At 41.2% G+C, this 27,673-nt stretch overlaps 1 protein-coding gene across 7 annotated transcripts in view; it reads left to right on the top strand.

Moving 5' to 3' along the window:
• The window catches only part of Akap6 (A-kinase anchoring protein 6), a 385,697-nt gene that overhangs the window by 258,309 nt on the left and 99,715 nt on the right, over nt 1–27,673 (top strand). For all 7 annotated transcript variants that reach the window (XR_012907746.1, XM_075948273.1, XM_075948278.1 and 4 more), the window contains one exon: nt 16,765–16,885. Coding sequence is in view for 6 of the 7 variants with exons in the window: in XM_075948273.1 (XP_075804388.1) it covers nt 16,765–16,885 (121 nt within the window). In the remaining variant the exon portion in view is untranslated. The remainder of the gene's footprint in view (nt 1–16,764; nt 16,886–27,673) is intronic.

The following is a 27,673-nucleotide window of genomic DNA, read 5'->3' as shown; positions in this document are numbered from 1 at the left end:
CTTGGAAGAACATAGTATAGAGACCTAGTAGTGATTTAGAGACCATGGTCTGGCTAGCTACTTAGATTCACACAAAATCAGCTGGAATTATGGGCTAGTTCTTGACTCTGTTTTTAGTGTTTGAGACAGGGTCTCACGTAATCCAGGCTGGCCTTGAGCTCACGTCTAGCCAAGGCTGACCTTGAACTCCCAATTCTCCTGCCTCTACACCTTGAGTGCTGAGGTAACAAGTACGTGCTACAGTGCCTGGAAAAGCTAACACCTGAGCTGTTTATAGTACGTGAACCGTGGTGGTGGCGGCCGTAACCCAGGAGCTCTTTGGTTTAGCCTGAGATGGATGGTTCCACTTAGCTAGGACTCGCTGCCCATAGCCTTCAGTATTTCCTACTGCCCATAAAGCAATACAAGCATTTCCCAGTGTATTTATATATTTCTGTGTTCTAGTGCAATTTCAATATTTAATAGATGACCATTAAAGAGGAAAAGAGATGAAGTTAAATTATTTCATAGTTTTAATAGCTTAGTAATAATTATACTTAGTAAAATATAAGCAGTCACCCTTTTTAGGCAGCAAGAGATAGACCCTGGTCTCCAGAGTTATATTACATGTTTATAGTACTATCTAAACTTGTGGGAATAACTCTATCCAGAATATTCCCTGAAAGACAACAGAAGAGAAGCCCTTTCTTGCTCTTGGGTGCATCTTTTTTAATTGGGGTGGGGGTCTTTTTGGGGACAGGGTCTCACTGTATACCTCTGGCTGTCTTGGAACTCACTGTGTAGACCAGGCTGACCTCGAACTCAGAGATCCACCTGCTTCTCTGCTAGAATTAAAGGTGTACCACTCTGCCCACTTGCACTGACCTTTCGAAGCACTTAGATTTATAATTGACTCACAACCCTTGTACAATGTTGCGGGCTAAGATAGCTCATAGGTTAGAGATTCTGTCCTGTTATAATAACTCAGGGTATAAGAATATAAGAAAAATACCAGAGTCATGATTTTGTTAAAAAACGAGAAGAAATAATTTCTATTTGCCATTCTAGCAGGTTGTGTTCTACACGGGAGACCTGCTATTCACTGGGAAGGGGGGTCAGCAGCAAGTGAGAAGGACAAGGTTGAATCTTAGAGCATGAACCATAAGCTGTTTGGGGCCTTAATGAGCTTTAATTTCTCAAAATCCCTAAGCCCTCTCTGGCGTGCATGCAGGCACAGACTTTAGGTCACATTCTCGTGTTTTCTGAAAGCCTTGCGATTCAGCAGCATCGCGTGCCTTGACCTCAGATTCCAAGGGCCCAACCTGAGCGCTTGCACTGGGCTCCGGACATCATAAATCTGCCCTGGGAATTGCTTAGTTAGCAACGAGCATTGTTCTGTGACGTGGGAGTGGGTGAACTTTCCTGATAGCCTTTGTTTGGGCTCCTTAGGGTGCTGAGGGCTGTGCATTGTGCAGAAATTTAAGAGTGCAGTGAAGGCAAGCCAGCCATTTAATAGTAGGAACAGAAACCTTTGCTGCGCTCTAGTCCTTGCTGACACACAGGAAAGCTCTGTCTGAGGAATGTCTGTGGGTGAGTTTATCAGAGGTGTCTTGCCCCCAAGACTTTGCTCCCACAGTCAGATCTGTAATTCTGAAGCTTGAAAAACACAGCCTTGTAAAATTACTTACTCCAATGATGGCTAAACCTCACTAACTATTCATATATGTGTGTGTGTGTGTGTGTGTGTGTGTGTGTGTGTGTGTGTGTGTGTGTATGTATGTATATAAAATGAGCATTGTTTCCAACAAGTAAATGTGAGAATAGTGTGGGCTTCCCAGGGTTTGTATTTCAAATGCAAAAATCCAATAGACTAATGATGTCAGTAGTCCAGTTCATAGCCTCTCATTCTCACACGCATGCTCAGACCGTGTGTACGAATGTAGTTGTCTAAGAATTCTACAGGGAAGACACAGCTGCTATAATGAATGATGTTCTTAAATTTCTACAAGTTTTGTGTCACAAAAAATACTCCTTTTGAAATGAGTTTGTAGCTGCTCTGGCTTGGTGAGAAGGTGTTTATCAGGGTGGTATTTCAAAGTTCATACCCAGCTATCAGTTTTGTGGTTAGCAGTCCTGGATGGGCGTGGTGGGAGGGTTTTCTGGAACATGAAGGAGCATGCTCTGGCGATAGAGCATGTTTGTCTGTGGGAGACACTTGGCCTATGCATACCATTGTGGAACCCTGACTCCTGGGTGGCCTGGAGTGGTGATTATCATACTTAATAAAATATAAGCTGTCACCCCTTTTCACTTTTAGACTTGGGTTAGGCAGCAAGAGATAAACCCTGTTGATATATGTGAGTCTCTGTGATTCTCCGGGGAAATAAACACCATTACTTTTTATCTAAGTGAGAGCAGTATTGATTGTTTTGTTTCTTTCATCAAGTAAGTCTTCATGAGGCCCTACTTTGTGCGTGGCTCAATGTTCTAAGTGTAACTTATCAGGACCGCGTGCATTCTGTATGCTTCGTAAACAGTAGCCATCCCCCTTTTCAGGTGTTTGCTCCTATGAAGATGTTATCTAATTTCACTTTTCAAAGAAAATTCGAATATGTAGTCTACTGTATTAAATAGCTCTGTCCTTGCTGAGAAAACTTAGTTTGGATGATTATTTATGTCCTCGGTTCAACATACAAATTAGGAATTAGAACATCCAACAGCTTAATGATTCACTAACACAGCGTAGAAGATTTTAAGATGGAGCTACAAGCCGTAGCTCAGAACCCTAGGTCAAGAACATAATGGCTGTTGGGGTGGTGCACACTTGCCGTCTCAGCATCTCAGGAGAACGAGACAGGCAGAGTGTTTGAGGGCAGTCTGTGGACAGCAAGATCCCATCTCAAAACTCCCACCACAAACAGCAGAACCCAAACAAAAAGGCAGATAATCTAAACAGTTACACTATCTCCTCTGTGAAGATTTGAACTCTACCCTTGACAGAATTTTATCATAAATCTTGCATTGTGAAAATTCTGTACTGTGTAAAACTGACAATGGAAAAAAAAAGAAAGAAACCAATAGCCCTAAGGAGATTTCATTCCACAAAGATGTTTTTGGCAAGAAACTGCAAAATGCCCTATGATGGAGCTTGCCTGTGAGTTCAGCTGCTTGTGTACCCTGAGCCTGAAAGCTCGCTGGAGCCCAAGACTTCAAGAGTAGCGAGACCCCGGATGCAAAAGGCAGAGCAAAACCCTCAGAAAACCCAAATTCGGTCATCAAGCAGACCAGCGTTTTTAAGGGCTTTCTGTAGTCGAGCTGTGTGTAGAGACAGTGGACTGGTATTCACACTTGGAAACTCAGAGTTTAGTTTTAGGAACGGGCAGATCTGTAGCCTAAATGATATGTAGTCTCCTAGGTACTGAGTTAGAAACAGCCTTCTGGACAGCTAAACTCGATTATGACTGTGTCCAGACCTAGAGCAGGCTGGGAAGACAACAGAGAGGATCCTGGAGGTGACAGAATTTTTCATTGTACTCTGAAATGTGCTTACTGAACACCACAAAGTCAGATCACAGCTCTTTAGTGTGGCATTAAGTGGGTATTTAGCTGTGCAGTAGGAGAGGGGAAGGGGTGTAGGGGGTATAGTTTCTTTTAACTCTTTTGGGGCCCATCATCCAGCTCCCCCCCAAAATACACGGAGACTTATTCCTACTTCAGAATGCCCAGCCTTAGCTTGGTTTGTTTCTATCCAGCTTTTCTTAAATTATCTCATCAACTTTTTGCCTCTGGGCTTTTAACTTTCTCTATTCTATATATCTTTCTTTTCTTTTTACCTGGGGGCTGGTTATGTGACTGGGTGACTGGTCTTTGGTGTCCTTCTCTTCTACTTTTCTCGGGCTCCTCCCTCTTCTCTTCACCTCCTACTTTTTCTCTCTTCCTGGCAGCCCTGCCTATCCTTCTCCTGCCTAGCTATTGGTCGTTCAGATCTTTATTAGCCCATCAGGTGTCTTGGACAAGCAAAATAACATAGCTTCACAGAGTTAACAACAAATGCAACATAAAAGAATGCAACACATCTTTGCATCATTAAACAAATGGTCCACAGCACAAATGAATGTAGCACATCTTTATCTCATAACAAAACGGCGTGCCCAAAACTGATGAGATGATGCATGAGGCACAGCAGCGTCCTGCGTTCTGTGCGTTTTCCCTTGTCTCTGATAGGCTGCCTGGCATGTGCTAGGTGCTCACATGGATAAGTATCTAAAACTGTTGTGGAGCCAGCAAAGAGGGAGCAAAGGCCGAGTGGACTGCCAACTGCGTTCCACTCTGGGACACAGGGTAGAATGTTGAAGGAATGGGGGAAAATGATTGGGAAGGAAGTCAACTCCAGACCCTGGATTTAATCATGGAGTATATGGTCTTAGCCATGATAGCCAGTGGAACATTAAAGCCGAAGGTATTCCTTTCCTTCTAGGCCCACCTGCTTACCCTACCAGCCTAAACTTCTCCTTCTATAGGCAGGGTGGGGAGTGGGGAGTGGGGAGGGAGATGAGGGGTAGTGGGGGTGGGGAAAATTAGGCCCAAAAGCTCATCACATGCTGAGAACTTGTTTCAGTGGTTTTTAGAGTGTGCTTTCTGAGCCAGCAACATCAACACTTTCGATATATTTGCTAAAGTACCATTTCTGGGTTTCAGTTCAGACATACCTAGGAATTCAGAGAATTTGGGACTAGAGAGTACATTCTACTCTCTAGTAGCTAACAAGCTTCCAAGAGTGATTTCTAGAAATTTGGGGAGTGCTTCTTTGGACAGTGGAGATTTTCTGGTTAGGAGTTAATGTAAAGTATGATAAAAAGTGTGAAGACAGAAGATATAAAGAATAGAGGACCATTCTCAGAGGACTGCGGGATGAAGGGAATGAGAGATGGGGAGGCACTGTAGTGCTCCAGTTCAAAGGACTTTGGTGCTGCTGAAGACAATGTTTACTGAGTACCTCTTAAACAGAGGTCACACAAGGCATTGGGATATGAAGTCAATGAGATACAAAGAATTTCAACAGGCAAATATAACTCAACAGAGGATGGTACAGTCTTGGAAGTGACAAAAAGCCTGTTCCCCCAAGAAAGACATCTGTGAAATCAGCTAAGACAGTAAGGGAAGTGCCAGCACGGCAAGCCACAGTATTCCACAGACTGCAGAGGTGTCTCAGTGACATAGAGTGCCTAACCGACAAGCACAAAGACATGAGTTTGAATCCACAGCCCCCACATAAAAACTGAGCCCTCTACATAAGCTCTGGGGTGGGGGTGTGATGTCAGAGGTAGAGATGGGTCTCTGAGAACTCACAGGCTAGCCCACCTAGCCAGAACAGTGATCTTCCAGCTCAATGAGATTCCCTGTCTGAGGCAATGGTGGAGAATGACGGATGGCACCCCCTGAGATCCTACTCCGGCTTCTGCGTGGATGCACACAGGTGTGCACACTCATGTCCATGCACCACACAGACACACACGATGCACACACACATGCACACACACGCACACACACACACACCATCAAACCAGTATTCTGATAAAAAAATGGAGACTGTATTAGCACACAAAAAAATTACATAGTTTAGTTAAGAGGCCAAGGGTAATAACACAAGCCCGTTGCCTGTAATTTTGAGACTTAGAAATCTGAGGCACTGTGGATAATTATGACTTTTTTTTCAGTTAGAATCTTTCCTTGATACATTACACAAAACTTCTAAAATAAAGACTACAGAATCAAGAATTCCAGGTAGCATTTTAGCTGGAGGTAATGGAGGGCTATAGTTCACTATTATTGCCTATTATTAAGCTAAAGCTCATGTCTACACAAGACCCACACTACAGCAGACTATTTAACATCCCAACATGCCCACGCCTGTGCCTGCCCATGCAGAGGGCTGACCGCTATTAGGAGAGGGGCTACTGTGTCCTACAACAGCCTGTTGATGACTGCAGGAGGAGAGAGAATCTCTTTTCTTTCCTGGTGTTGGCCCTAATAAGCTGTCCATGTCTCTGTGGATAACCCCACACCCATACACATATGGGCAGTACTAACTTGACTCAATGAGTTATTAAAAAAAATAAGAAAAATAATTGTCATCAGAGAGCCTTCATCCAGCAACTGGTAGAAACAGATGCAGAGATCCACAGCCAAACATTAGCCCAGGCTCGGGGAATTCTGCTGAAGAGAGGGAGGAAAGATTGTAGGATCCAACAGGGTCAAGGACACCACAAGAAAACCCACAGAAACAACTAACCTGGCCCATAGGAACTCACAATGAACAACCAGGGAGCCTGCTTGGGACTGACCTAAGCTATGTGACAATTATGTAGCTTGGTCTACTTGTAGGAATCTTAACAATGGGAGAAGGGGCTGTCTCTCATATTTTGGCTGACCCTTGGGAACTTATTCCGCATAGAGGAGGGGATGGGAGGAGAAGAGGGAGAGGAAAATATAGTCAGGATGTAAAATAAATAAATAAACAAACAAGCAAACAAATATCATTTTGAAAATAAAAAAGAAGACATGAAGTTAGGAGGGAGATATGTTGGGGTGGTGAGGTTGAATTGGAGGGAATGGGCAGAGGGCAGATATAATAAAGATATAAAATGCCTGGATAATTTTTAGAGAATAAAGAATATTTTTAAAATGTATAGGTTATCTATATTAGATAGACTTAGAATACATCTAACTGCACAAATAATGTTTATCTTTAGAGACAGTCATATGTTCTCTCTACTCTAAATTTGTCAATGAGAACATGTACCAGGTTACAAACTAAGACTCAAATTTCAGGGGCACCTTGCTCCTCTGTGGCTACACAAGTTTAAGACATTTAATCTCTCCAAGATTCCACAGGGGAATATAAAATGGGAGTTATTATCCTAGCCTACTCATGCCAATTTCTGCATCTAGAAAATGTGACAATTTGTAAGAAAATACACAAAGTAAAAGTGAAATCATTAAATGAATTATTTATTATGTAAATATTATATTTTGGGGAGTAGTGTGAGATACTAGGAATGCAAAACTGAAATAAGGTTTCATCTCTGTAGTCTGGAGGGAGAGACATGGAGACAAAGAGGGAATGAGAGCCCCTGACATAGATACAGCATTATAAATCGCAGGACAGAATTCCAGGATGGAACTATGGAGGCTATCTAATGCAGTCTGACTTGACAGGGTAGGAGAGACACAGAAGAGAAAAGAACTCATGACTTACCTGAAAAGATGGGCACAATGTAGTAAATGGTGAGGAGGGGAAGGGGGAGGCCAGTAGCTATTAGACAGGAAGTGTGCCGAGGGTGTGCAGTGAAGATTGTGTAGCTCATTTAATGTTAAAGGCATGCACAGAGATATTCCCAACTCTGCTTGCCTGGAGCAGGAGGTCTTCCCAAGGGAGCTTTTAGAAGATACCTCATTATCCGTGTTCAAGGCTTCCCCTGCCTCTGGAGGAAATTGAACAAAGCTTGTTGGAAACTGGTGCGATGTAGCTGAGGGTTATATTTTATATTGAAGAAAATAGAAATGTCATTTCCTCATCATACAAGATTTTAGCATGAAATGTCTTCCCAACCATATATAAATTATTCCTTCACAATGACAAAAGGTTAGGAGTGTGACAGGAGAGACAAGGAAGAGACTTGCGTCCTGATTAGTGTGAAAACACACAGAAATGCGTCAACAACATCCCCAAAGAGAACTGCTATTGACACGTGAAAAGAAACGAATCACTATTTAAAATATTGCTTGATTAAAGACCAGGTTTGTTTCTCTAAATTAATTAAGCAATAAGATACGCTGAGTGACTTTAAACACCTGAGAAGAGACATAATCACCCTGAATTTCACTGCCGCAGGTGATTTCCTGGGCTTCTACTGAGCCATAGGCCACAAGTTTCCATCCAATAGAATGCAGATGTGCTCACCGCCCCCCATAGACACATACAGAGTACTTTGAATTTCTGCTCAGTGAGTATATTTGAAACCTGCTTACATCAAATATGGGTTTCCCACCAGTCCTAGAAATGACACACTCTCTCTTACATGCACCAGTATTGAAATTTTCCTTACAGATAAGCTAAATCAGTAGACACCCTCAATAAACCATAAATCCTTCCTGAATTCCTACTCCTTCTGATTTTCCCTTTGTCCCAATATAGTAACTGATCAGAGTTTGATTCAGATCCCTTTGACTCCTTCTATGGTGAGCAAAAGTATAAAAATGCAACATTTAGTCAAGAAAGCAAAAAATAGCCAGGCTCAGTGATGTGCGCCTATATTCCCAGCTACCCAGGAGAATAAAGCAGTAAGATCACTGGAGCCCAGGAGATTCCTGATACTTTGGGGGCTAAAACATACAGAGAACACTAGCTAAGAAAAATGTACTCATGTGGTACCATGAGACTTTATTCTAGGGATATGCAGATTCATTAAATAGAGTCTTAGGCAGTTTTCTGTAATGTTCTAACTCCATCCATACCAGAGCCAACAAGCAGCAAATCAGAGATTGGAAGTCTACTTTGCAGGGAGGTATGACTTCAAAGATAGCAGTATAGTTAACTAATAAAGATTTATGTATATTGCTTCTCTCTACAGCTCAGGGGTACTGATGGGTGCTGTAGATGATTAAAAGGCTAACAGATCTTGAGAAGGCCCCAGGACAAAGTTCACCAAACACATTGTAGTGTGTAGAGCAGAACTATTTCAAAGTTATTCTCTTTGATCATTCTCCCATCTTCTTCCCCAATGACTTGAGTCATTTTGCAAAAACTATTGTGAATAAGACAAAAAAGCTTCATTAAAATAACTTAGGAAAAATAAAATAATAATATGAACATTTTGAATTGAATATTTAATGCATATCTTTAGTAGGAGGCTGCTTGTTCATTTTCCAGCTGCCCAGACTCCCAAAAAAGTCACACAGAAACTATCTTATTTAAATCACTGCTTGGCAAATCACTTAAGCATATTGCTAGCTAGCTTTTACATCTAGAATTAACCCATTTCATCATTTTATATTTTACCATGAGTCTCATGGCCAACCCGACAAGGTTCCAGCTGGCAGCTTGCATCTTTCCCCTCCGGCAGCTGCATGGTTTCTGGCGACTCTGCCTTCTTTCTCCCAGCATTCAGTTAGTTTTCTCCGCCTACCTCTACTCTGCCCCATCACATACCAAGCCAGCTTCATTATTCATTAACCAATAAAAGCAACGTATGTATAGAAGGACTTTTCACACTACATATCCTCAAGAGTGGCTATGATTTGTTACCAGGAGTTCAATCCTCCAAAGAAAAGAAAAAAATTCACTTCATTATCAATCCATAGTCTTAAAAACATTATCTATCAGTTTGAAGCAATCTCTTAGTCACTAAGACTAGGCAGAAATTTCCCCTTGTTATTTGAATGTGAAATGTATTTGATATATTTTTTGAATGATGGCATTGTTTTGGGAAGTTGCAGAAACTTTGGGACCTAGAGACCTGGTAAGCCAAGGTGGATCATTGAAGATGTACCTCATATTCACCTGTGATTCTATACTGATTCTCTGGTTCCCGGACCAGTGTCCATGTGAGAAATTCACCTCCATGTCCCACTGCCACGGAGTCAATCCCTCATGCTTTCTCATGTTGGGACAGAGTAAACCAATGGGGGAAAGGAATTCTTTTTTTTCCCTAAGTTACAACAATGAGATAGTACCTAACTTACTTTTCTATAGGTGGTTCTGCTGTTTGCTTACAGTGCACTGATCAAATCCAAGCCCTTGTGTATTCTACAGAAGTGTCTTATCATTAAAAACACACCCAGCCCCTTCTATTGCTTCTCAAGTGAGAGAAAGGTATCTCTGTGTTATCATTTATAAAGAGGTGGTGGAGGATTGGTCCTACGAGGGGAAATGACAAGTCACCTGAGGCCTTGGCAGGTCACCTGGCAGGTGGCCTGAGGCCTGGTGGGAGAGAGACAGATAGATACACCATGCAGAGAGAGCTGGGAGCTGGGGTATAGAGTTTATTTAGTGGGTTATGGAGGGGGAGGGAAGGGGAGAAGAGAGAAGGGGAAGGAAGAGAGGTGAAAAACAGAAGCTGCCTTTCCAGAAGAAGGGGAGAGAGAGAGAGAGAGAGAGAGAGAGAGAGAGAGAGAGAGAGAGAGAGAGAGAGAGAGAGAGAGAGAGAACGAACTGGAGAGGAGGCTTGAAATGGCTTGACTTGGTGGAAGGGGGAGGTTGGGAGTGGGCAGGGCTTGTCTCTTAAGGGAACAGGGTGACAGACCAGGCCAGCAGATTACAACATTATGTTATCATAACTCTCAGTTTGGGGATGTGAGCTGCACAATAATTGTCGGGGACCATCCTCAACAAAAAATACCTCTTGCCAGGGTAGAGGCATAAGGATTTAGAAAATATTAGTAAAGAATATGAAGAAGTGAAAGAAAATAATAAAATGGAGAAACATATAGGATAGTATCGGGAGGGAGTGCCAGTGAGTACTGGAATTTGCCTGCATTTAGTTTCCAATTGCTTTAAATACCCCTGACCCAAAAGGTAGGAGTAAGATAAAAGACTATATTAACAGGATACAAGGAAATGAACACACCAATTGAAGGTCACAGGCTATGACCATAGTTAAACTTTCTGTTGCTAGAACAAAACAAGTCACGCTCACACCCTAGATCACAACATTCTGTAGGCAAACCACTCCCTGGGTGGAATCCAATGTTATCTCCATAAAGAGAACTGGAACTTAGTTGGCTCCTTAGACTCTTGTTTGAGGTAGGACCAATCTATTTCTCTATTCCTGGAGCCAGAGCTATTAGCCACACCTGTTGACAATAACCCTGAGAGAGAAAGTGGGACCTTTGTTTGAGGTAGAAATATAATAACCTTGAAGAACTAGAGGTAAGTTCCAACTCTCTGACCTTTGGTCAATGTGGAAATAGGCTCACATTTTCAGGCCTGTACAAATAACACCTAAGGATAACTCAGTAGGAGTAGTTGATAAGTACCTAAAACTTGAAGACAGCACTCAGAACAGTGAGAGCCTCCATGGAGACAAAGGCCTCTTAAGCAAACTTTTGCTACCAGACTTCTGTTAGCAAGATTGGGCAGCAGAAAATTATTTTCAGGTTTACTCGTGTCGTAACTTGAAGGTAGATACTTCCTACTAAACCCTTGAAAACTAATGCTGCCTGAAGGGGGGGTGGTTTTTACTAAGGGGTGAGCTCCTAAAGCCACAGCAGCATGTGAGTAGCTGTCCTGGATCCTGAGTCTCATCAGTGAATACAATAATGGAAGGCTTGTTTCTAAACAACTACTGGTGCCCCTGGCTTTGTCTTCAGAGATATAGTTTCTTCTTTTGCTCTCCTGAATTTTGTGCTAAAATACGTCAGGAAGCTTTTAGTTCAACGACTGATCTAATAAGTCGGTCAAGAGTAAAGGACAAAAAAAAAAAAAACAACCACTCAGAAATCAATGTGGGCATATATAAATATATGGATTTATTTCTGTAGTTTCAGTAATTGGTGTTAGTGGGCAGATGGTCTAGGAGAAGCAAAGACCAATCATTAACAAGTTTCTACTCCTAATTTTACTTTTCTTAGATAATTTAACGTCTGTATATGTGTGTATATTTTTATTATATGTAAAGCACATATACGTAGGTATATATGCATATATACACATATAGATAAACATAGATAGATAGATAGATAGATAGATAGATAGATAGATAGATAGAGAATTACTTTTGGAAAGAACTCCATATTCCATACTCTTTTTATTTACTAATGGCACAGCGAGCTCATCTTCTAAGGCAGCTGCTCATGAATTTCCATTCAAAACAGTAAATTAGTGTCCACACTGTACTATGTTTAGAGTGAAAAGGGATTCTATATGCAACTGTTCCCAACAGGTTCCACTCCTGGAAAGCTGAATTTTATTCTTGAATGATATTATGATTGGGCTAGATGCCACCGTTGTATCCCTCTTCCATGCTGGCATTCTACATGGGGTAGATATTAGTGGGAGATTCCCAAGTATCATTAATATTTTCTTTCAGCAAATCACTTAAATTATATATTTTGTAAGATTTTCTTATCACTTCCTTTTGTGTCTTTTTTTTTTAATTTTTTTTTTTAAACCAGAAGCAAACTTCCCTGCTCAAATAGTGTGAACAGTGAATACTTAGTGAATATTTGGGGAAAGAATCAATATCCTAAAGAAGCTAGGAAACTTGGGTCATTTAATAAAACTTTTAGTATAGGCAGGTGAATATTTTTAGATGCTCATTAGTGTGAATGAATCATTGAAAGGGTACATATATGTGTATGGGTGAAATATATACGTATGTGCAAATAATACTCAGCTTAAGATAGAAAAGCAGTGAACACGTTAGCATTTCCTTCTCTTCAACCAATAATCACTCTAATTTGATGATTCCTTAATTTGGTTGTCTGTTTTAATCAGAATTCCTCGGTAGGTCAAGATAAAACCTCATATATTCACACACACCTCCCATTGATTTCACTTGGGTGAAACTTCATCGTTTAAGCAAAGTTTAAGTTGAAATGTTGAGTTAATGATGCCAACTTTAAATACCAAAGGCTGAATGCATTTGTGTATTAAACACTTAGCTAGTCAAGCAGAATTCCCATCGGGATGCAAGAGAAGAGACATTTCTGAAACTATGTCCGCCTCACTAATGTATGTCACCGTTCTGTCTGCAGGAGAAAAGGAAAAGAACCAAATCAACTTGATAGTGTTCATATATGCATGGGAATGTAATCCCTTATGAATTTCCTGCCACTTAACTACACTATCAGTTACCTCTTCTCTGTTGAAGGAGAGACCTGGATATTTTTCCCTTGGAAAGTCAACAAAATCACCTGGGTGTGAATTCAGTTGATCCAACTGACATATGCTTCAAGGGGAAAAAGAGCTGCTAGTCAGTTCTGGGGCACCAAGGTGATGGAGTCAAGAAATGAGACCTTTCTGTTTACTACACAGTAGTTGACAGACACTTGATGTAGAAGATACTGCCTCTCAATCAAATCATTTGAAAAATTTTATCTTATTACTTTTGAAATAATATAAAGATAAAGAAGTCTTAACAAATTCTAAGCCTACAAAGTTGCCTGTAATGGTGTGCACATAAAATAGTAAACATTTCAGAATGTTTCACAAGAGTCAACCAAGAAATTCAGGAACCAATTTCTTATTTGCTATGAAGTTATTGCCTTTTTTCAAAATCTTTCTTGCTTTTTGCATAAGGATTTTGTGATAATTTTTGGGGGACACTGGTGCAGATTCTACATCAAAGGACCAAAATATGTTAGCAAAGCATTCACAGAGAACTTGTGAAGTAGATCTTAAAAATGCAATATCAAACCTAAATATCCTCAGCTGCGAAGAGAAGAGAGTCTTGGAGATGTGTAGAGCATCTTTGTGCGTCTTGTCTCACATGCCCAGGTCTCCAGTGTGGGCTAAGAACTGAACTCAGCATTCAACAGCAACAGACAGCTTGTTCTAAGGCCCATCGTAAGAACTAATAGAAAGGCCATTTTCTTTCAAACCACCACAATGACAGGGACCAAAACCAAACCAGAGCATCTAAGAGAATAAAGGAAGGGTGCATTTTAAGATCAGCATTGGAGTGTTAATTATATGTCAGTCTCATCAACTCATTCATTCTCCTAAGGGAGTGATATCTTAGTTGATGCTCAGGTTCTCATATCTCTTGTTCTCCATCCTTTTCTCTGAGATGACCATTGAGCAAACAAGTTTTCATGACCTTGGGATTCTTGACCTCAATGGCTAAACTTAGGATTTTGGTACAGGCTAGCTAGGTTGTCGCAAGCAAATTGTACCTTGAAGACAGCTGTGGTTGTTTTACTTCTTGTTATCTCTTAGCTTGGTCAGGCCCTGGTGGAATTCTTTCTTTTATTGATTTTATTGAGCTATACATTTTTCTCTGCTCCCTCCTGTCTCTCCCCTCTCCTTCAACCTTCTCCCATGGTCCCCATGCTCCCAATTTACTCAAGAAATCTTGTCTTTTTCTACTTCCCATGTATATCTCTCTCAGGGTTCTCATTTTGTCTAGGTTCTCTGGGATTGTACATTGTAGGTTTTCTTTGCTTTATGTCTAAAATACATTTATGAGTGAATACATATAATATTAATCTTTCTGGGTCTGAGTTACCTCACTCAATGTGATGTTTTCTAGAGCCATCCATTTGCCTGCAAATTTCAAGATGTCATTTTTTTTGCTGTGTAGTACTCCATTATGCAATTCTTGCTGACTAAGCCTCATCCCAGCCTTTAATGGGTACTACCAAATTTCAAAGACGCCTGGCATCGCATGCCCATGTGGGACCCCCCACCTGCTTGCCCTTAGGTTCACTGTGCCTTTGTTGCTATGGTAACACTTCCATTTAACTTAGCCATTGAACTTTTAGAAATCTTGGCATTTTCTTGGAGAAGACTATGTCAATGGGAGGTTAATCAAAACTAGCTCCCCCTATGTCTCCCCTCCCCTTATTCCCACACCCCCACCATTCTCTTATCCTCCCATCCTCCCTCAATCCTGCTTATTGGAGATATACCACAGAAGACAATCTCTATAGTCCCTAGCAGGAGATGGAGCTGAGGATTATGGGTTGGGTTTTTTTTTTTCCTCCCCACCAGCCTTTCTCACATGCTTCCTCTCTAAGACTTGGGCCAAAAGAGACGGGGGAGGATGTTAAAGAGTCTACTCCTCCTGTCTTTACATGGTTCATGTTCTCCAAGCTCACGTCAATGAAGATAATTCATTTATCTCTCCCTTTGGTTTTAATATTTCTGCATATCCTACTCTCCAAATATTGTGGGTGGCATTTCACTTTCCCCCCATTTTTATTGGTAAAATATTGGAAGGCAACGGGAAAGGAAGTGGCAGCCATACTTTCCAATGTTATTTTTAAGTGATCACACAAAGACTTTCTTACTGTTCACAGACTAACTTTGAAATCTTGGTGGTTCATTTATCCTCCAATAGTGGTTGGTTTGTGTGGAGTAGGAATACTAATTCAGATTTCACAAGGTACCTGGAAACCCCTGGCTCCTCAGAGTGTGGTCCCTGAACCAAAAGCATTGAAATGCAGAATTACACCCTCCTCCCCAAGTAGGAGTTAGTACCTTCATTTTTCTAGAATCATCAGCTGTGCCCCTATCTTCACTGAGTTTGAGAAGCATGGTTGTAGGCCACCATTTGTATGTGCAGCAGCTAGACAGACCACTGGCGACTCGTGAACACTCACTAACCAGTTCCACAATCAAGAGTGTTTGTAGGGGGCTGGAGAGATGTCTCAGTGGTTAAGAGCATTGCCTGCTCTTCCAAAGGTCCTGAGTTCAATTCCCAGCAACAACATGGTGGCTCACAACCATCTGTAATGAGGTCTGCTTTCCTCTTCTGGCCCGCAGGCATACAAGCAGACAGAATACTGTATACTAAATAAATAAATAAAAATCTTAAAAAAAGAGTGTTTGTAAGGATGCAAAAACAATTAAAGCAATGTAGGCAGCTCCAGATTTAGTCTTCCCACTCCCTGATCCACTGTGAACTTGTTTGATTTATCTATTAAGTGTATTTTTTTTTAAAGCGATCTGACAGCAAGAGACAAGAACAGAGTAGTACTCAAACCCTCCATTGGCAAATCTACATTCATAGCTCCGGTCAATGCTTTATGAGCACTAGCAGGAAATTTGCCCCCGCTGAGTTTGACAAAACTGTATTTCTCTGAAAGGTGGTTTGGAGGTGGGAGGACAAACTCCGAGTTTTTACCCTGTACTTTCATTTTCTGATCACAGTGTTGTAAAGGAATTGGGGCTTTCCTTATTCACCAGGCTTTCAATAGAGAATCACATTAATCCTGCTAAGCTCCTTATTCTAATGATTTATTTTGTTGAAAACCATAGTGATCCTCCTTTGAATTTTAATGATTGCTGGCTATTCAAAGATTCATTGTTTTGACTTCCTGTCCTTACCTTTGTTTCCTGCATGTCTGTGGGGAACACCTGTCTAAGGCTTGTTCTGCCACTGGTCCTCACTGGCTTACCCCAGTCACTCAGGCCCATCTCTGAGTGTTACCCTGAAGTGCTAGCTACTCATCCATGACAAGAAATGTTGGATACATGACATAGAGATAGACAGATAGAAAGCAGAGAGACACATGAAAGATTGAGTCATTTTCCAGTGAAAATAATGTTTTTGGTTTGTCAGCATGCGTTATCATTCTTGAAAAAATAATCTCGGTAATATTTTTAAGAATAAACTTACTGAGGAGCAACATCTAGGAAATTCAAACGAGAAAGCAATTAGGATTTTGAAGTGCTGTCTTTACCCCACATCTGGGACTACGGAAACTTCTGCAAGTCCCAGACCCTCGGTTTCTCAGGTTGAGAAATGACGGAGCTTCTTCTCAGGGGCACAATCATGGTCTCTGTTCAAACAGGGTTCGCAGATGGTGGTCACCGTGGTGTGACTCAGGAGCAAGTACAGGAACTACATGTCTTGCTTTCAAAATCTACGAAGTGGCTATGTTACAGCCTTCAGTTCCTACTTTGCCCTCTGTGTAACCATACAGAGGATTTTCCCTTCTCGTTGTACAGGTATTCACCTAGGCCCATCATGGGTTTTCAAGAATACATTATTCTAATATGAGATTTTTTAACAACTATACTGTATTTATACATAATACATTTTTGTGCCTCATCTCCAGGCTTCTGGACTTTGATTCAGAATATCAGGAGCTCTGGGATTGGCTGATTGACATGGAGTCCCTCGTCATGGACAGCCACGACCTGATGATGTCAGAGGAACAGCAGCAGCACCTGTACAAGGTTAGAACCACCCTCCCCTGTGTTCGCCTTGCCGTGGGGGAGCGCTCTCTCTCTCTCTCTCTCTCTCTCTCTCTCTCTCTCTCTCTTCTCTCCCTCTCTCTCTCTCTCAGGATAGCTTTGTGTTCGTTGTATGTATCGTGGTATCTATTAGAATCCCCTCCCCTGTCCCCAAACTCATTTCCATCCCCAGTGTGCTGACAGGCTGCACCGACCGACATCATAACTGCGGGAATGTCCCCTTTATCGCATTCCTTTTGGTGTAATTCCGAAGGAGGGCAGAGCTTTATCGTCAAGATGAATAGCAATAAATGAAACCACATTAATAAGAAAAGACCGGGCTGGACTGGCTGGTAACATTGAACAGTGTGTGTTTGGATTGGAGCACTTGGGTAGATTTGATCCACTCTTTTAGAGCTTCCCAGAAGACAGAAATTTGCCTTGATTTTTGCCTTGTTGTTACCAACGTATAGGGCTCAAGCCGTCTAAGGTATGCAAGTGACGCATGCAGCAGACTTTGTAATTAAGTCTGTGAATTTTCAGGTGGTTTAAGAATTCTTGCTTGGAATTCATATCGATTTCAGGCAATCCATCTGATAACTGTCTATATTACTTCCATGTCTCCTAGTTCCCCCCTTAACCTAAAGTGTTTGACCAATTCTATTTCAATAGTCTTAAGAAGTCCTTACAAAACAATCATGTGATTTTTACTGGGGGAAAAAAATGACTGTAAGATGCACCGTCCCTGAAAAGCTGTGGGGGAAGAAAGAGGGATGTTCTCCTCAAATATCAGCCGCAGTAAATCTTTCTCATTTAAGCAATTTTTATTGGAGTAATTCTGACAGTTGTCATCCTTGAATTGCTTTGAGCATATGGCATATTTCAAAGAGCAGATTGTGAATCATAAAAAATAAAATTAATAACTAAGCACAGAATCAGCAACAGTGTAATGACAAGAAACAGCTACCCTCCAGCTTTCTAAAAATTCTTACCGAAGAGAAGTACATCCAAGGTCAAAGAAAAGTTATCGCCTTCAATTTTACCATTTTAGGTAAACATTCTTTAGTAAAGTATTTTAACTTTTGCCTCCTATAAGGAGAGAGACACATACTTTTACAGTGTCTGATTGACATTAATTATTGTCCCTTGGGAATCATCTTACTTAAGAAAAGATATAGGCTCCCTAGGGGCTGAGTAAATAGGGACATTGTACTCTCTGAAAAATTCTGTTCAGTACTGATGTTGTTTGGTGACTTTTCTGTTTTCTGTAAAAATAGCTGTCCACACTACCCAAAAGATTTTCTGCAATAACATTGCTTGAGTAACAGCTTCAAACTGATATTAACTGTGGTTAGGCTATTTCACACCTCATGTCAAGATCAGAAATTACATATGAAAAATATTTATAAACCTATATTAATTTAGTGCTAGAAAAATATCCATTTCTAAACCAGTACTGCAGAACTTACTGCAGTCACACTGCCAAGTAACATTTCTTGTCTTCCTGATGCATTTTGTAGTTTGCATGTAAGCCACTATTTTCTGAAACATTGCTATTCTTTGGAAAAAAAAATCACAGTCATATAATTTACATCACAATTAATAGGAAGTCATCGAATGAAGAAAGCAGTTGTCTTTTTCTGGCGGTTTCCTTGGAAGTCCTTTGCCTGAGAATTCCCACTCTGGCACACTGAGAGTGATTATTCCGCCCACTCGGGGCTTCTGGGTCAGAGTACTTTTCCAAACATTATCTGTATCGTGTGGTTTTCATCTGTGACTCATTCCATCATCATGTTTCTGCTTTTAGGACTTCAGCATAAACCAGTATTCTCTGTCCATTTGGTTTGTAAAGAAAACATCACCAAGAAACCAAGGGAAAATGCTACAGGTCTACAAGGGTCTTGGTATGAGCCCCAAACAGTTGCAGAGAACTGGAAACTTCAAAGCAATCCTGAGGATATAACATTAGGAAGCCTGTAATAGAAAAAATGACTGAGAATTAGTTTGAGGTCTTGTCCAAGACTCCCTAGGGCTTCCTAGGTCAGGGCAGCATTTTCAATACTCTATTCCTCTATTCAAATCTGCTTTCTCAGGAATCCACTAAACTGACCACTTATTAGAGGGGAACTGGTAACCTATCGATCAAAGAGCATCTGAAAGGATTGGAGCTCTTTAATTGTTCAGCGGGTCTTCTTAGGCTTTCAAACGCCACGAAACCATGTTGATCATCTTTAGTTTTCACATTGGCTTCCACCACCCCTGCTTATCAGTGCTTTATCAAAATTCTTCCTAAAAACATCACTGATATTTGGGGATGAAGGATGTTTGTGGGACCTTGCTTCCCACCAGAGAATGTTTACTATTCTTAACTCCTGAGCCACTGTGACAATATAGGATGACCTGAACCCACTTCAGAGAATTCCTGACCTATCTTACTTTAACTGTTTTCATTTCTTTTTACATTCTTTTACAGTGTGTGTGTGTGTGTGTGTGTGTGTGTGTGTGTGTGTGTGTGTATTTTCATGTACCACTCTGCACATGTGAAGGTCAGAGCACAATTTATGGGAGTCACTTCTCACCTTCTACTACGTGGTAGGCAAGGATCAAACTCATGATCTCAGGCTTGGCACCAAGTATTTCTACCTGCTGATCTATCTTCCTGGTCCTTTTTATTTATTGCAAGTGTTAACATCAGGAGAAATGCCTTTCACTTATTACAAATACACACACACACACACATGCACATGCGTGCACGCACACATGCGCACACATACACATATGCACACCAAGCATGATAGTGCATGCCTGATGTATACTTATAATCCCAGCTAGAATAGCTTTATGGGAGAACGCTTGCATAGCATACATGAGGCCCTGGGTTCAAATCCCAAAGAATAATGAAAAGTAGAAATGAAGCTCTTAATAGGTGACACAATTGAAAGGGATAGCTGTGAAATTTCCAAAGGAACTCACTCTCGAGTGAAGGTAAAAGCCAAAGCAAACGTGGGCAAGGGCAGCCGTTGTTCCTCCTATCACAGCATCCCAAGTCTTTGTTCTTCAGTCCCTGGGTAGCTTGGTGTTCCAATACTGAAATCTTTCCCTGGCATAGACGGTTGTGCCTAGAAGTTTGTATAGTCCTAAGTGACCCCCAAGGTCCACCTTTGGAAATGTCAGGTTAGGTAAAACCTAGGTTTTCTAGTCTCAGAAAGTGGCATTCACTTAGCATTTCCTAGCTGTCTCTGTCTGCTTTTATTTTTTAGTCCCTGCTGGAAAACCACCTACCCTATCTGAGTAGGATACTTCTTGTTTATATGTTGTTTATCCAAAGCCAGCCAAATACAAAGGAACATGGGCAGGGCAAGAATGACATTGGAAAGGCAAAGAACACACTGCTACAAGAGGGCATAGTTTAAAGCCTCACTACAGCAATGAAGTATACAGCACACTTAATCCACTTCTTGTTTTCAGATTGCTAGACATTTAAGATCCTTTTCTTTCTAATTAATTTGAAACTACATCGTTTTGAGAAAACTCAACTCTTACTAAAAGTGAACTATTCTCTCAATTATATTTTGCAGTTTTGATATGGTCAGATGAGCTGGCTGCTGCATCTTCCCTACCCCCTTCTCTCTCTTGCCCTACCTCCGAATAAGAGTCTTCTCTGTCCATTTTCTAATAAACACTGGCAGTCCCTTCAGCCTAGAAAATACAAACATCATCCCTTCTTGTTTTTTTTTTCTTTCCCAGTCAAGGAGAAATTGCCCCCACTCTCTCACAATCCTGCTCTCCGTTCTTTCTACCTCCCTAAGTAGGACAATTTAATTTGTCAAAAGTAACCACCGTGATTTTGAAAGTTCAGCTCCTATTTGGACTAGCGTTACGAAGCCAGAATTCATAATCGCGAGGAGCTGTCACTCTGATGGCCTGCTTGCACATTAACTATTAATGGAGAAATATTTAAAACTCCACTTGCAAAGGAAAAGCTCCAGTTTTTTTTCATTTCTGCAGATCAAAGGTGGCATTATTCTTGGGTTCGAGGAAGCTCAATCGCCTCCTCTCATCCTACACATTCTATAGACTGAGTGACCCGGAAACATGCCATCCATGGGCTTGCTGAGCTTGGCTGCTGTTTTGTTCTTCTCCTAGAAGTCACCCACCGCTGACTTCAGAAGGCTTTAAGGGTCTCCCTCTTGGGACCACCAGACCTCCATCAGTTCTATGCTACCTACACAGGGCAGACAGCAGAGCTTGTCGTAAGCCTGTGTTGATGTATGTTGCCAAAGGAAAGCTTAATCTCAACTCCCTCGCTGGAGTCTGGTGATTATTATAATGGAGCGAGAGTTACTTTAAGTTGGCACAAACAGATGTGTACCTCAACTGAGGCCCTTAGCTGTTCCATATGACTTCCAAGGGGCTAAAAGGAACCCTTCCAGGTATAATCTGAAATAAATACCCAGTAAGACTTCATTGCCAGGAAATTTACAGCAGAATTTTTTATATTTTATTTTATATTATTTTATTTATATTTTATTTTGGAGACAGGGTTTCTCTGTGTAACAACCCTAGCTGTCCTGGAACTAGCTCTTGTAGACCAGGCTGGTCTCAAACTCACAGAGATCCCCCTGCCTCTGCCTCCCAAGTGCTGGAGTTAAAGGAATGTGCCGCTACCGTCTAACTTATATTTAATTTTAAAAATTGTTATTTTGTTTATGTTTATATATTTATTATATAGTACAGCACATTTTCTGGAAACAATACGAGTTTCCTGTATCTTTCTCCATTATCCTATTTTCTGAATGTCCTGTTTGTAAAAGAAAAAGATCTATTTACCTTGCTTAATAGTTACTAAGCATATTGACCATTTTTTATGTCTTATGAATTTTGGATTTTTAAGAATCTTCATGAAAATATTTTTAAAACATTTTTAAAAATGTACCAGGGTATCAGATGCGGTAACATAATTCCCACGGTCTCTGCGACCCAGGGTGCTGTGGGGAGGGAGCAGAGAATAACTTCAACCTTGTCACTTGGATGAGGCACCGTAGCAAGACTTGTTTCGAAAGAACATTTTAAAGTGAAAATAGAAATCAGAACTGGTGGAAGCGTGCAAGAGCAGAGGCTGCTTCTGTGAGAAGACTGGCTATACCTGGCCCAACCGCAGAGCCTGCAGCATCCTCCATGGCTAGCACAGAGAAGCTGCTCGGTGGCAAAGCAAAGGGCAAGAGCTCACTAAACACGATACACGTTTCCCAGGAGAAAACTCATAGCTGGCCCTTTAAAGATGCTAAGCTCACTGGACACGTCGATATCATCTCTTAAGAATATTTATCAAGTCTGTATTCCAGGTAACATTGCACACACAGTTTCTGTGACCCCTGAACTAACTCACAGTTCAGTGTCTTGGTTGCAAATTCCATAAGGGAGCACAGACCTCACCAAGAGAATCCTGTTGATGTAAAAGAAAGGCAACAGGGCCGCGTTAGGCTAATAGACAAGGGAACAGGGAAGAAAACGCGAAACAAGAACCCAAACAGCATTTGAGACATAACGATAGAAGAACCGACTTGGAAGTAATTATTGGAAGAAGGAGTGCAGTTTGGAGGAGTGTGTGTTTGAAAGGCTTCGACTCTAAAAGCAATGTGTGCAAAGTCTGATTAGATATTCAGAGGAACAAGAGATATCGAGTAAGAGAAGATACACGGACATACTTGGCTTGTTGTTTTACGGCGATTGATGCCAAAATGATGCTGTCATTGCTGTGAACTGATCATAGAAACACATTAATCACACAATGCCTATATTTCATAAGCTCACGAATATCAGCCCTCTGGGATAGATTCCTTTCAGTTTGCTCTGGACTGAGTTGTTCTAAATAATTTCAGATGTTGCTTGATACTCTCATGGCTAAACTTGAGTTCCTAAAACTATAGTGCGCATCTGCTTAGTGGCTCAGGCTACGGCGACCAGGCTTAGGGTTGAAAAATAGCCACTGTGTTTATATATATATATATATCGGTTTGTAGTATAGGGATGTGAATCAAAAATTAAATTCTGCTAGTTAGGCTTCATATTGGGATTTCAGTATCAAATTTCACATTTCAATCTTGATTGTGTCGAATCAAACAAATCACTAATCACGGAAAGCAGTCAGAGCAGAAGAGACCAGAGAGAGCAGGCACACAGGCTTCATGATAATTTCTTACCTCATTCCTAGTTGATTAATTGGATAGCCTAATTGTATGTTACATTAAAACTCCATTAAAATAAGAAAAAATATGCTTAAAATCATTATAATTTTTCAAATAACATCATCCAGTCATTTTGAAAGTGACCAGAACTGATCTAGGAATGAATGTGTTGGTCCATTTTTATTAAAGTTCAAAAAGTCCCGAGATTAACTGTCACATTAATTTGAGTGTTGATGCATCACTGTTTGATATGGACACTCAAATTTATATTTTTCTCTTTTTAATTTTCGAGAGGCCAAAACTCTTCCTGGAGTGTTCAGGGATAGAAAAAGGAGACAGCAACCTCTGAAACACGCAAGGTTCCTGCTGGAGCCTGTGATTCCTATTTGATTCACTTTTCCAAAAGGGGGGAGAGTGGGGAGAAGAAGGATGTAAGGAAAATCGGATGCCAAGAAGCAGTTGGCTCTGTGCAGAGGGCGAGGAGGGGAAGCCCGGCCAGCAGGCCCCGTCTCCAGTGGCGAGCTGCTGCCCGGAAGGTGCGCTGGCTCTGGGGCTGGCCTGGCGGCATTGTGTGGCTCTTCTCCCTCTGGCCTGGCCGGCTCTGGCCTAGAGTGGATCAAACAAGCTGTGGGGGAAATTTTCCCTCATTTGCATCACTTCTAGACAGCCCTGTCGTACTCTTTGCTGACAGGAAATCACTGTCTCTGTCACCTTTTCTCAGGGCCCTCCTTTTGGCAGAGATGGGCCATGTGACCACGCTTAATCACAACAACAGGCCTGGCTGGGGACTCTGACATGTTTTCCTCCGAACTTCAATAAACGGGGTAGAGGAGCCAGTAGGAAATGACTACATTAATTTCAGAGTGAAAAGATAATTAACACTTGAAGGCCTGACGCTCTGATGCGAGAACCTATGGAATTATTCAAATCAAAGTTAATTTACCCAAAACTTGTGAAAACTATCTGCTTTAATGCAACTCTTTGGTTTTGTTTGATTGCAGTCTCGATTAGTGAAAGCTGGGCACACGGGAGGGAGAAGGGGAAGAAGGTGGGGAGAGGGAGCGTTTGAATGTGAGAACGAGAGAGGAGTGGAGAGGGGAAGAAGAAATCATAGCGGGAGTAGCTATGTTGGGAAAAGCAAGCTAACTGGGCTAACCCGTCAACATTTGGGGCTGGAGACTGGAGCGTGTAAAACACTACTTAGATGATATGAATAGGACGCTGGCAAACAAAGCAGCAGTGTGCTCCTAGAAAACGGTCCTTAAAGGAGTTTCCTTGGCAACAGAAATGCAGTTCCAAAAGCAGACAGAACTTTCCTCAGGAAACATCCTATTAATAACAACCTTCGCAACAACTTGGAACCATTTGACGACTTGGCAATAATAACGCCGAGTGCTCAGCAAATTAATCTCACACATAGCGTTGATGTGTCTCTTGTCTGTGGTTCTGCTGGACCCTGCCTAGAACTCGTTGCCTCTCAGGGGCACAGAAGTGAAAAACGATTTCTAAATGCGGTCGTGGAAAAAGGAAGCCAAAAGGAGCCTGAGGGTCCGACATCACTGGCCAACCATTGTCTTCCTCCTTTGGGAGCCGACCAAGATATCTTTGTTTGGGGAGACAAGTTTATTCAAATGAGAGCTGCCATAGGAAATCACATACTTTAATCACCCGCACGAAAATCTCTTTGCAATAGAGATGCTTCCTGGAGCCAAACTTGAAGGGGTTAACAGCACATCTGAGGCCATCCACTGCATAAACATGACATATAAATGTAATGCTAACTCTAAACATGGGCTGAGGGTTGTTTTTTAAAGCATTGTCATTTCTTGCCGGCTCAGAGAACGGACTCATCTTGGGTTGTCTTGGCCAACGGGAATCATTTGAATTCTCCTAAAGGCTGCTTGCCAGCTGAGAGTGGAGTGTACCCCTCCTCCGACCTTTCTTGAATCCTTGGATGTAAAGGTTAAAAGTAATCAATATCTCATTGTGCTGCTTGGTTTCAGGGTAATAAGTAATAACCATCATGTTAAATCCAAATGATTCCAGATTGCACCTAAATGAGCTGACCTGTTAGGGAGGTGGCATTAATTGCAATCAGGATAACGAGTAGAGTTTGCTAATAAAAGTTTGATTTAATTGTTAAAAAAAGAACAAAACACAACTTCAATCTTTAACTTTTTTAAAGCTTTTACTTAATTAAATGGAAATATAGTATCTACTCCAATGTTAAAGTGAGAGTTTGGCTCCATCCCCGGATTATCTGTAGATTTCTATAAAAGTCCTAGCAAGAAAGGCCGTTTGTCTCATTGCCTTCTTTGGCTCCTGGTACTCAAAGAAGCATATGTATTTCATATAAATGATTTAATGGAAATGTCATCTACCTATTTTTTAAAGCGTTTCCTAGTTTCAAATTATATATCTTTATAGTTTATATAATTCATAATTAGACTAATCTGGTTTAGAGCTTGAAAAATTACATGGCATGCGATTAAACTTGATAGAGCAGTACGGTATGAATTTGGGCTTGTTATTTTGTTAAAAATTAGTACAGGGTCAAAGTTCGTTGTAATGGCTATGGCGGGCTACGTTCCTGGCACCCGGCCGCCTGCACGGCTAGCTTTATGCCAGAAATAATTACACGGAAACTGTATTCTTTTAAACATTGCCTGGCCCATTAGTTCCAGCCTCTATTGGCTACCTCTTACATATTGATCTAACCCATTTCTAATAATCTGTGTAACACCACAAAAGTTTAAAGATGAAAACCAAGTATTCTCATTGGCAAAGGGATAGTGGTATGAAAAATATAAGAATTATGTTTAATGTTCCATGTAGTTTTATCAGGAAGGTAGTGGTTATGATAACATTAATCAAAAGTAATATATATATATATATATATATATATGTCATATAATCATAGATACATATGTCATTTAATCCGAACACTTTGTCTTTCTTGTGCTTCTATATTTTTATGGCTTAGTAGAATTTAATACGTGTGTGTCTGAAGTGTAAGGTAGGGAGCAAAGCTATAGTTATTGCAGAAGAAGTTTTAGGATTTATTCAGAACAGGTGGTCGGCCCCAAGGGAATTCCCTAATCCCAGTGCTGTCACTCAGGAACTCACTATCCTGGTCTCATGTGTCTTCATCTCACAACCATGTCTAACTGTACATGGAAGATGTGTGGGTTGTGATGTGCAGGACGCGACATCTTTGGAACACTGGAAATGTCTCTGCTCCACCCCCTCCTGTCTCAAGTGTCCGTGCTTTTTGTACCTCAGCCCTAAGATCCAGTTCTTTGAAAATAAAGAATGACCTCTGCTAGAGGCCGATATTTGGGGGGGGGGGTTGTATAATATTGAATTAAATGCCAATCTTAAAATCTGGTTTAGATGAAGACTATAAAAATATAGCTCTGTTAATGCAATGTCTAGCATGCATGAAGCTCTGGGTTGTTCTTAGGCACCAAATAACCAGGCATGCTAATCCCAACACTCACAAAATAGGGGCAGGAGGATTAAAAATTCATGGTCATCTTAGGCTACATAGTGAGATTAAGGCCAGGCCTGGGCTACATTGGCTCTGCCTCAAAAATGTGGATTAGATCAAAGGACACTGTAAAATGAAGCAAATAAAATGTCATCAGAAGATATCCAGAAAATGGGTCAAGTGCAAATCTCAACTTTACCACTGGATAAAAAGGGAACTGGATTTATGGGTATGCATGTGTGTTGGAGTATGTTCATGTGCCATGGGATGGGAGACCAGCTAGGGATCCAGTGTTGAAGCACCTGTACCCATGAGGGCCATTCACACCCAAACCATAGCAACTATCAAAGAAAACTCGACGGATTTGAGTTGGCTCGTCATTCACCAGACTGTGACAGGAAACACTTATGTTTTCTACAATGCCTTTGCACACCAGGGAAGTCCTATTTCTGTCAGATTCAGAACAGCTAAATCTATATTTGGTGGGGGCTATACTAAAGACATGAAAATTCAACCTTGCAAGCCCTGTTATCACCAAAGAAATCTCCCAAGGAAGCATCCCTATGGGGAAATATCCCACAGGAATATCATTTGGGAAAAGACCACTTGCCAGGGCTGTCAGGGAAGCAGATTCAGTTCTCAGAATCGGGGGCATTTCTTAGCATAGTTTTAATGACGTGGGCATTGCTAAAGCTCATACATTCTTAAACTCGGCACCTCTGTAACACTCACTGTACCCTAATGAGGTGCACTGGGGAAAGATACGAGTGCTATTTCTGCTGACTTTAGTTCACTTGTATAAGACACAAACCCATAAGCACATACATCTACATATGTGTGTGTATGCACACATTTTTTTCCTGAAGGAAAAAACCACCAAGTTAATATCCTATTGCTTCAGGGCTTTATTTCAGTCTTCCTGCTAAACCGTCTTGTGCAGAGCTAGGGCATTCCTCCAGAAGATCATCTATACATCCCGAGATCCATCAGATCATGCTCTTCAGATGCTTTCCCTAGTTGATTCCATATGTCTTTAGACATTTGCATAAAAAATTTATGATCGTGATATTCCTCTTGTCATGTTACCCATTAAAACCCGAGAAGCTTGTGGAG

The sequence above is a fragment of the Microtus pennsylvanicus genome, chromosome 14, assembly GCF_037038515.1.
Source record: "Microtus pennsylvanicus isolate mMicPen1 chromosome 14, mMicPen1.hap1, whole genome shotgun sequence".
NCBI lineage: Eukaryota > Metazoa > Chordata > Mammalia > Rodentia > Cricetidae > Microtus > Microtus pennsylvanicus.
The sequence above is the reverse complement of the archived record's forward strand: the minus strand, read 5'-3'. Positions and strand labels throughout refer to the sequence as shown.